Source organism: Contarinia nasturtii, unplaced genomic scaffold, assembly GCF_009176525.2.
Source record: "Contarinia nasturtii isolate CC-2019 unplaced genomic scaffold, AAFC_CNas_1.1 Cnas_scaffold_1371, whole genome shotgun sequence".
NCBI classification, from domain to species: domain Eukaryota; kingdom Metazoa; phylum Arthropoda; class Insecta; order Diptera; family Cecidomyiidae; genus Contarinia; species Contarinia nasturtii.
This window is the reverse complement of record NW_022198708.1, coordinates 96531-107415: the sequence shown is the minus strand read 5'-3', so window position 1 is coordinate 107415 and position 10885 is coordinate 96531. Positions and strand designations below refer to the sequence as shown.

The window sequence follows — 10885 nt, the reverse complement described above, 5'->3', positions numbered from 1 at the left end:
TCCATTCGACGCGCGTTTTATCTTTGTGTGTGTATCGATTGCATCCGTATTAATAACGTTGTACAAAGTAGCTGGCAAGCGAACGAATAAAAGATTGTCGCCATTGGTTTTTGTGTGTTGTATAAGTCAACATCTTCTCCTCTCTTACTGAGTAAAAAAATATTAATATATATATTTTCAAACAAAATTTTGTAAGAAAAAAAATCGACCAATTTTTCTTCCTATTAAAATAGTGTAACAACTGAATTTTTTTTATTTAGTTAAAAAAAATCAAACCAAATACAACCAAAAGTTAAAAGTGGTAACATAATAAGCCGAGAGTTCCGCAAATTAAAAAAAAAACACCGCACATAGATTACAAATCGTTTGGATTAACTTAGGAATACGAAAAAAGTTATACCAAAACACATAAAAAATGGTATGGATCTTAAATTTTTGCTTAGAACAATTTATTCACCTTTTTTTTGGCAATTTTGTTTTACATTTGATTTGCTGTTTTGACCGAAGGAAAATCGTCACATTTTTTTCTGTTTTGCAAAAATCGCATAAGTTAAGTATAGACCGCGAGAGAGAGAGAGAAAAAAGAATTGGAGAATTTTTTTTTTGCTAAGTTAAAAATGCGTCTTTCCGGTTTGATCTCGCCCCATTACAACAACAACAACAATAACGACAACGACTGAACTAAAGACAAAAATGAATTAATATTATTTTTTGAGTGACTGTGTGTATGCAATGAACGCGAAACCACATCAATTTTTGTCTACGATGCAAATAATTCACACAAATGAACAGAGAAAAAAAGTCATCGACTAAAACAGAATTTACGACAAAAAAACCCATCGAAGACGAACAAAAGTTTGCCGTCTTGTTTGTGTGCGTGTGTGAGTGTTGACGTGCAGTTTAATTTTTTGTTTTTTTTTTTCCTTCGAGTAGCTTAGAATGTTTGATTCATTCATTCGTTCGTTTGCAGTGATTTATTTTTACTTGTGATTTTTATTTGTTGTTGTTGTTGTTATTGAATTTAATATTTGCCAAACGAAACCAACAAAACAATTTGCGATGAGCGCTTAGAAGAAATGCATTGAATGAATTGACTGAGCGAGAAAAGCAAGATATGGAAAATTATTAAAAATTAACGTATTTCGCTTGAAATGTTTCGATCGTTAACATTGGCGTGCTGTTTGCGCCGAATAATTCGTCATTGCCTGTTGTTTTAGACTGTTCGGCATAATTGGCATTCACATAAATCGAAATCTGCGCTTAACACTTCATCAACAAAATCACATACACATATATATATATATATATATATATATATAAATATATGTGTAGCATAAGTACGTACGTTTTTACAAAAAAAAAAAAGAGAAGAGAATAATTCTTCTTTGACATTCATCAAAACCATTCGAATAAAATTCTTTTGAATATACCGGCTGTGTCAGCCATTTATAGAGACGCGTTCCAAAATGTTCTGAGTGAAGATTTCAAGCTTTCTCTATTGCCCAGAAATCGATCCAAGAGTTCGTTTCGATTTGTTTAATTTTACTCTGACAAAAACCGAGTCGAAAAATTCATTCTCAATCTTTACATATAAATATTTCAAATGGTCGGAAACAATATTTCTTTTTCTCCTCCGTCTGTTCAAAATAAAAAAGAAATATGTATCAAAATATTTATAAATAAATTTCAACTCAACAATTTCGCCGCCCCAAAAGAAAAAAAAAACTATATAAAAATCGGTGTTCGGCACATACATGTACCGTCCGTATACATATGTGTGTGCAATGTAAAAATACACACTCTCACACGCAATGATTCAAACGCCATGCATACATGTAGCGTGATACAGAGAGAAAGATAGCGAAACGAATGAACACTGAACACTAGTACAGACAATTGTATGTGTTGCGGGAAAAAGGCGTACCGCGTGAAATGAAACATAGGCAACTCTACTATAACACATTTGCGGCTTACAAAATACCGCTATGAAAATGTGTTTAAGTGTTTCATTTCTGATTTGCGTCCAAGTATGGCGATAAAATATTTTTTCCTGCTTCTTCTTCTTCATCATCATTTCTGTAGATACAAACCTAGAAAGGAAAGTGCTTTAAATTATTCGACAATACATTTCTCATTTCACAAAAAAAAAATCATTTTTGATACGAATGGTGATGCTCCTGATTTGTATCATTTCACTTTTTGTTCGTTTCGTATTTTGTCTAAATTTACCGTCACATATAGAGCCTATGCCATGGTACCATAGCCACGAACACAAACCGTTTGCTCTCCTATTTTTAGCATTCATACACCTCTTTTCTGGTCCCAACGTTTTGAGTTTGTTATTCGATGATGCGACTGACGATATTGTTCCATATCGTTCCGTCTGTATCAATGATAAAGGCTGATCGTGTCGAAGGAAATGTTACTTTTTCTGATGGCAACAATCAACATATTTTATCTATCATAATGTCATGCAATGCACTTCAAATGAATGGTAAACATATTGTGTTTATCGATAAAATTAAGTGCCACAAACTAGAATGCCTGACAATTAGTCGACGGTTTTTATTTTGGTGAATGACTCAGATAAAATGATGCATATTACTCATATGAAAACTACTAGTAAAACTAATGCGAACATTTTAAAATTTCATTATGATTTTATTATCGCAGACATGTTTCTATTGGTGTCTTTGTTTCATTTACACTGATATTAGCGTCATTTGATACCATAAATTGCATGGCCACAGACATCGATGATGACTCATTTCTATGACATCACATGAAATGCACTACCGCGGTGCAATCAATCTGTTCTTTAATTTGGTGATCTTTTCAATTTCTAAGTCAATATCGAATAATGTGACGCGCGCGTGTGCACCCGCAACATTTTCAAAAAAAAAAAAAAAAAAAAATCTTGTCCAATGTGTGGTAACTACTCCGAAATGTATCTAATTTTAAATTCGTTGTATTTTTCACATTCGAAAACGATCGAAGTTTGATGAAGAACAAAAAAAATATGAACATCTCGACCGCCACCAGCAAATAGATCGCACACAACCAGGGAGAGATAAAAGGCGAAGAAATCGTTTGCAATCATGTCTATTTATAAAAACACACGCTTTAACTACGTAGGAAAGCCATATACACGAACACGCTCACTATTTGGATCAAAGTTTATGAATATAATATTTTTCTTTTTACCAGAGAGCATGAAAAGTTTTTTTTTATGAAAATATAACAGGGAATGGACACGAGTGCATAAGACGAGACCGTATATCATTTGTTGTGCAATAATGGAAAGACATCATTTTTGCACATCCATTTAAGGAAACCCATTTGACGACGATGGGGTTTGTTGCATTGATCGGGCCAATGTTAATTGTGTTTGAATGCGTAGGTTATGACCGTCAAAAGTATTTTGTACGAAAAACCAAAACAAGGAAAGAAAACGTTTGGGCAGCAAATGTTTTCATTTCGGTTGTTTATTACTAGAGATTATGGCGTCTGTAATATTTCAAATAACAATTTCTCTCTTGTACGCACAATCAAATCAAAGTCATTGGTATTGTTTTTTCTTCTATTTCTTCTTCTCTCTTGATGATCGTGTTTTTTTTTCGTGTTATTTCCTTTCTTTCAAATACGTGACCAAGATGTATTCGTATCGTGCAAGTAACGTTTTTATTTTTCAGTTGGTACTTGGTGTTTCTCTATCTACTGAGCCCGCGCACATCTGTGCATGCATTTTGTTTGTAAGAGAAAGAAAGACACACAAATGATATTGAGATAGATTCAATGTAGAGTCCATGTGTCATGGTGTATGTGGCAAATGCACATGAAATATGTGCTTATATGGAAGTTCTTATGAATCGGTGCCTGTTTGTAGTTGTCGATCGGGTGCTGTCTTCGCATACGATTTGCGCAGACGTGTTCAAATCATATATATATATATGTGTGTATACACTTTTCTCTCTGTCTCCCTTTCATTCTCTCATTCCATTCGTATTCGACACACTCGCTTATATTGGACAGTTCGCGTGCGCTATCCATCTCGCTTTCTCTGCCTATTTCGAATTTTTAGTTATAGTTTTATATTCAACATAATTCAATTCTCTCTAAGCGGTATATTTCGATGAAGCGGCGCGGCAAATGCATATGTATTTGTTCGACCAAATGTATTCGCCGCTCGAGAACAACCAAAGCAAATATGAATCATCTATCTATTCAACACACAATCATGTACTATTTCTGAATGCCAAATTATTATGTAGAATTTGCCACTCAAACAAATGTGTCGATGTTGCCGTTTTTCTTCTTCTTCTTCTTCTTTTACATACATATTCACACTGGAATATTTAAACAAAAAAATGATTATTACACAGAGACAAACGGCTTTGAATTGACTGAATGTTTGATATAGACACGCTGAGTATTTGATTCATTGTTTCCGAATATGGACAGAATTTGCCGTTCATTTTTTCATTTCGCTGCCAACAGCAAGTTAAAACAGAAGTGTCATATTAGAATAATTCATGATGAGATGGCAATGTACTCACGGCGTGTATGGAACAAAAAAATTTAATAGAATGAAACAACAAGTTATATAATAATAATAACCAGATCTCCAAGAAAGAAATGCCAACGGTAAGAATTAAAAACCGTTTTTCTTCCACATTTTCAGCTTCATTCATTTAATATTCCGTCATTTTCTATCACACATATTTTGAAGATGATTTTTTTTGTCACAAGGAATATAAATATATATATTTTAAAACAAAAAAAATGGTTTTCTCAACGTGCACAGTAGGAGGTTTGTCAGAAGACGTTAAAAAACGAATCACACGTGTTAATACACGCTATTTACGGTTTTCGTGGAGAAAACGTGCATAACATTTTGGTTACGTTTATTTTTTTGTTACATTTACCACTTTTGCTAATGTGCTTCTGAATAAATGAACAGGTTATGACCCTTAGCGAATTTTTTAGTAAATTTCATGGTACGTGCTCCAAATTTTGCCAGAAATTCAGTGTGCACAATGCGATTGAGGTTAATTTTCAATTTGACTGAATTAAAACAAACATATTGTTGTTTTGTCAAAATAAAATGATGCCATTCGTCATAGTTAAATAAAGAAAAAAAAATCGTCTTGAACAAATTTGCACATTTCATGGAATTAAATTGAATACAAAAATATTTTTTCGTAATTTCATTGAATACAGCGAGCTCATCAACAAGCAACTAGTTACAATCAATGAATTATTTGCTGTATTGAATATCATGAGACTCGCAGATTAACGATTTGTTTAGTATGGTTTGAATTCGATAATAATGCATAGAGTTTGAACTAACCAAAGACAAATACATTTATAAGTTTCTTTTATTTATTAGAAAATTTGAAAGATATCATAGTTTTAAATGGTTTTGCAAAATTCATAGAATTAATATGAAAAAGAGAGAATTATAAGCAAATAGAGTCATATTTATTGCGGCCGCGAATGATGAATCATTTGTTATGACTATGCTTTGTTCATTTCGAGGTTCACTCTTCGGTTTTTTCTTCCTCTCTCTCTCTCTCTCTCTCGATTTTCTCTCTTCATTTCTTTCTCGATCGATGTGTCCATTCTATATAAGTGATTTCGAGTAAATTCCAAACTATGAAAAATTGAGAAAATTGAAATGTTCACCGAAGACTTGAAAAAGTGATCACGATCACGAACTTTGCACTAATTCAATAGCCAGAAAGTGAAATTCAACATTTTCTTTTTCTATTTCATATGATCAAAGTAATCTATTTTAATGTAGATTTTCATTCATGTATGATGAAAATAGCACACTTCATCGAGTTTTCGATTTAGAGCGCAAAAACACACTAAATCTTTTAAGCATTTAAAACAAATAAAATATAAAAAAAATATTATGTAGGCGCAAAAATGTTATGCGAACTGATATTAAATATATATCTATCGGCGAGTGTCCTTCGTGTATCTCGACCGAACAATGATTAAAAATATTATTTGTTAAGTCTGTTTTTGTTTTTAACATTTTTGTTGAAACAAACATTTTCTAAATCCGAATATTTCTGACATTGAAATGGTTTTTATTTGATATAAAAAATGTTCAATGTTTCATTCGGAAATGTAATATGATAAAAAAAAAAGTGATTTTTCACAATGCATTGATAACAATTGAGATCATTATAATGAAGTGATGAAAGCATTCAATGTTGGTGGTGTTAAATATTGTACTCGTCTATGTGACACTATGAAATTTGGAACGAAAGCAAAATGTTCGTGTTCTCCATATGCCGCTAAAAATAGAGCGTGTTAAACAAAACCACATGCGATCACAATTTGATGAAAAATTCTCATCTCATCTCGTTTCGTTTGGATTACGTTTTTCACTCGTTGAAAAATCGTATGATTCTATGTGGCCGGTTGTTTATGTTCGACGCATGGATTAGTCTATTCTTGATTGTTTGCCTTCTTAAAATATAGTATAGTTTATATATAATGCACACAAAGTGTGTCGACTGCTCTTCGGCGATTTTTCATTTTCAAGCAGAACAAACTATTTTCATTTTTGTGTGAGGGAAATAACAAATTGAAAACGAATTACCATTTTATAGAGAACAAATCAAAATAAGTTGACAATGCAACTGTTTTTAACAACGATCACTTGGCCTCAATTTTGACAAGCTCATTTTGGCAACGGTCAACATTTTTGTTCGAGATCATTTTTTAAAAACGATAAACAAATTATCCAAAAATAAAAATACTTTTTTTTTCACAAGTTACAAATTCAAATGACACAATGACCACCACCACGGCGCTCACTCATATGAAAATCACAATGACATCAAATGCAATGAAATAGTTGACGATATGAATTTATATATTGAAAAATATTTATTAGCGAATGTTTCACAAAATTTAATTCTATCTCTCTTTTATTTGGAAACAATGATCTTCAAATGTGCTACTCAAATCCGTGATCTAGGGAATTTCATTGTAATTCGTCATTTAATATAATTGATTGATCAATTCATAATTGTTCAACTCTTTTCGTTTGGCGCTGGGAATGGGATATCTCACGAAAAATATCGATATCATGTTTTCTACCATACGAACACGTTGGTGAAAAAAAAAATCTATACATATTAATAATTGAATCAGTGAAAAAGCAACAAAACGAAAACAAAGCGAATGAAAAGTAATAACAACAACTGAGAATATCATCAAAACATCGATTGATTGAAAGTGTATTTTTCTCTATAATTCTTCTTCTTGCTTTTTTTGCCATTGCTTTCTTGCACGAAATCACATTAAATGAAATTGTTTGCAGTATGATTGCAATGTATGATAGCAGCAATTATTTGAACTGAATGTGCAATGATAGGCAAGGTGTCTAGTACCGTTCAATAATACATTTTGCATTTACCAATCAACGCTTTGCCATATAAGTATATGCGAATTTGGCCATTATAAACACAAGCTCGTCATGTTTGATGAATTCACATCAAATTTGTTGTTTTGCATAATATACTCTCGTTTTTGGCAAATATTCTCATTCAAGAATTTAATGCCGTGCTAGCTGTTTCGATCATGATTGGTATTTGTTGTTGAAATTGAGCTTCATAAATCATACGTGCACCGATTTTTTTTTGCATGTTCCTATAAAAATGCAATCGCCGTGTGTGTATCGTTCACTTGCCTGTCAACTCTATCAAATGGGTGGAACGGCAATTTGATCAAGTGTGTGGTACATCGTTTGTCTCACATTCATTGTTGTGGTAGTGGCAACAATTATTGCAGTAGCGTTGCTCTATCGTCAATTTTTCATCGTGATTACTTTTCCATATTTGGTAATAAACATTTTGCGCGTTTTTCTTTCGTTTGCATTCGAAAACAAAAGGCATGTATATGCATATATTAAATACAATATATACAAAATAGATTATGAATCAATGTTTTCATGATACTCACACGCACATAGTGTGCTGAATTCAATATACACTTCGGTTCAAGTCGATGCAATAAAACAACGGCAATGCAACGAGCAGAGAAAGAGCGATAGAGACAAAACAATCAAAAAAACGTATCAATATCTATATACACAGAGAATAGGTGAAGTGAATGCGAATACACGCAAAAAGCAGCAACCACGGTGCTATTATAGCGGAACTGCACATGATCAAAACAGAGAGCGAACCAGACAAATAAAGAGAGTGTGTTTTGTGTGTAACACAGTAATCAAAATATGAGTAACTCAATTGAATCAAATGTATATGATACATGCATGTATGGAAATGGAATATACATAGGATGTGTATGTGGTGTCGAGACGAGATTGTTGTTGATGATATAGATTCATTTCTCAGTTGCCTTTTTTACGAAATTGATTTTAGTCAGACAGCACATTAAAGCTGCTCACATCGATTTTAAACGCAATCAAATTAATCTCAGAAATAAATTCCAAGTGAAAAAAAAACACAACACGAAAAATGGTAAAAGATGATTAACCTGTTGATTGGATCATTCATGGCGATCAAACGCAAAACAAAAACACATTGTCAAAGAAAAAAAAAACACAAATACACATTGCACATGAAATGTAAATTTTCTTTTTTTTTCTTTCCATATAGGCATCAGGAGTGACTGTTTCAGACGTATGCAAAACCACGTACGAAGAAATCAAAAAAGATAAAAAGCATCGCTATGTCATCTTCTACATTCGCGATGAAAAGCAAATCGATGTCGAAGTGGTTGGTGATCGTAACGCTGAATACGAACAATTTTTAGAAGACATCCAAAAGGGCGGCACTGGTGAATGCCGGTAAGTATTTTCTTGCGCACAATATATACATATCCGTCAATTGTTACTAAAAAAAATGCACCGGTCCTCATGCGTGCATGCGTACACGTTTGGTCGTGACACAATATTTGTATGTGACTGTATAAACCCGAATTATAGCATGGCTTTTGCCTTAAGTTTTTGTGCTGACAAATAAACAAGCATGAAAATGTCAAATAATTCGCATAAAAAACGTGTTTGAATTAACAAGGTGCTCTTTCCCACATTTTCGCAATGGAATTTGCATTTAAGCTTTCAAATACATTTGATACGATGCACAAAACGATTGAATGAATAGATCGCGAGCTCAAAAACAAGCAACTAATTTCAATTAATCAGTTCTTTGCTTCATTGAATATCATGAGATTCGCAGATTAACGATTTGTTTAGTATGGTTTGAATTCGATAATAATGCATAGAGTTTGAACTAACCAAAGATAAATACAAAAGCGTTATGTGTTTTGTTTTCGAAAATGATTTAATTAAATTATGAAAATTAACTGTTCGATTCATTTTCAGATATGGTCTCTTCGACTTCGAATACATGCATCAATGTCAAGGCACATCTGAAAGTTCGAAGAAACAAAAACTATTTTTAATGTCCTGGTGCCCAGACACCGCCAAAGTAAGTATATCCAATGCATATATTCCATTGTACGTATTCATATCAAAATTATTTTCTAATGGCACAACCAAATGTTCGTTTCCATTTCCCATTTCATCAGGTTAAGAAGAAGATGTTGTACTCAAGCTCATTCGATGCATTGAAGAAATCATTGGTTGGCGTACAAAAATATATTCAGGCTACCGACTTGTCGGAGGCATCGCAGGAGGCCGTAGAAGAAAAATTGCGTGCTACTGACCGTCAATAAGCAAATCTAAATTTAAAGTGAAACCACAATAAAAACAACGCGCATAAAAAAAAAATTTCAACAAAAACTGAAATTCAACCATCATTTCTGATAAAAAAAAAAAACAAAAAGAGAATCAGCTACTACAACTACAACAACAACAACTGCAGCAAAAACATCAGCCACCAATATCAACCGATTAAGAATTTCAAATATAACAACAACAACAAAATGGCAAACACTTGCGACACGCACCATAAATATCAATTTCAATCATACGACACCGAGGAGCGTACCACAGCAAACCACTACTTTTTTTAACAATAAGCTGAAATTAATTTAAAAACAACAAAAAAAAACATCAACTAAAGATATTCAAATCATCCAAAATAATCATTTAATACAAGTAAATGCAGGCAAAGCAACAAATTTAAAAAAAGGAGAGAAAAAGTATGATGAAATAATTAAAAAAAAAAGATGAAATTGAACTTAATTGAGGATGAAACAATAAATATAATAATAATATAATAAAATATAATAACAATGTACACGAAGATTGTCTTCATTTCATTCAGAATTACATCTCTTTCATAAAAAACAACAAAAAAACTACTACTGTCTATGTCTACTTTTTTCGAAACTCTTTGATACATTTCGCTATTATTTAGTGCATTTACCTGGTTTTAATTTTCACCCAAGAAAATTCTTGCATTTTTCAAACTCTGTGAATAAAATACAATCAAACACTTACTTTATTCATTGAAAAATGTATTCAATAAATGAATTTCGATTTTCCATTTTTGAAAATCATCGGACTAAATTAGGAAAAAATGCATCAAAATTGTAAGTATTACAAAAAAATGTTTCTAATTTGTGCCTTAAAGACTTGAAAAATGCAGATAATATTTGTTTGGTGATATTATTGCATTCTTTTTCTACTTTGACATTTTAAAGCGCTGAAATAACATATTAATTTGCATTTAAAAAATGGAACATTTTTTTTTTGAACAACGATTGCTTCAATCCCATCCTTTATCATTATACAAATGAATCCGATAAAATAATTTTATTTCCTCATCATATTCAAAAATCGATTATTTAACCGAAAATTCAAATATTATGAAGTGGCAACAGAACCATTCATTCGTCATAGAATTTGTTGAATCATTGAATAAGCATTCGC

At 32.1% G+C, this 10885-nt stretch overlaps 1 protein-coding gene across 3 annotated transcripts; it reads left to right on the top strand.

The window, feature by feature from the left end:
- The first annotated feature begins 105 nt into the window (after window positions 1-105).
- LOC116345697 (cofilin/actin-depolymerizing factor homolog) lies at window positions 106-10061 on the top strand. Of its 3 annotated transcripts, XM_031775306.1 has the most exons (5): window positions 108-191; window positions 261-418; window positions 8643-8833; window positions 9371-9476; window positions 9577-10061. In XM_031775306.1, exons 2-5 carry the CDS (start codon window positions 416-418, stop codon window positions 9721-9723), a joined length of 447 nt encoding a protein of 148 aa, XP_031631166.1. In that variant the 5' UTR covers window positions 108-191; window positions 261-415; the 3' UTR covers window positions 9724-10061. The 3 variants fall into 3 exon arrangements, with proteins under 3 accessions (XP_031631165.1, XP_031631166.1, XP_031631167.1); XM_031775305.1 differs by having other exon boundaries at window positions 106-418; XM_031775307.1 differs by lacking the exons at window positions 108-191; window positions 261-418 and adding an exon at window positions 8486-8504.
- The last annotated feature ends 824 nt before the right edge of the window (window positions 10062-10885 follow it).

Bases quoted from the DNA above. Each gene is read 5' to 3' on its own strand.
- LOC116345697 (XM_031775305.1), top strand. The intron at 8,834-9,370 runs GTAAGTATTTTC...ATTCATTTTCAG, and splicing joins GGCGGCACTGGTGAATGCCG to ATATGGTCTCTTCGACTTCG. The intron at 9,477-9,576 runs GTAAGTATATCC...CCATTTCATCAG, and splicing joins GGTGCCCAGACACCGCCAAA to GTTAAGAAGAAGATGTTGTA.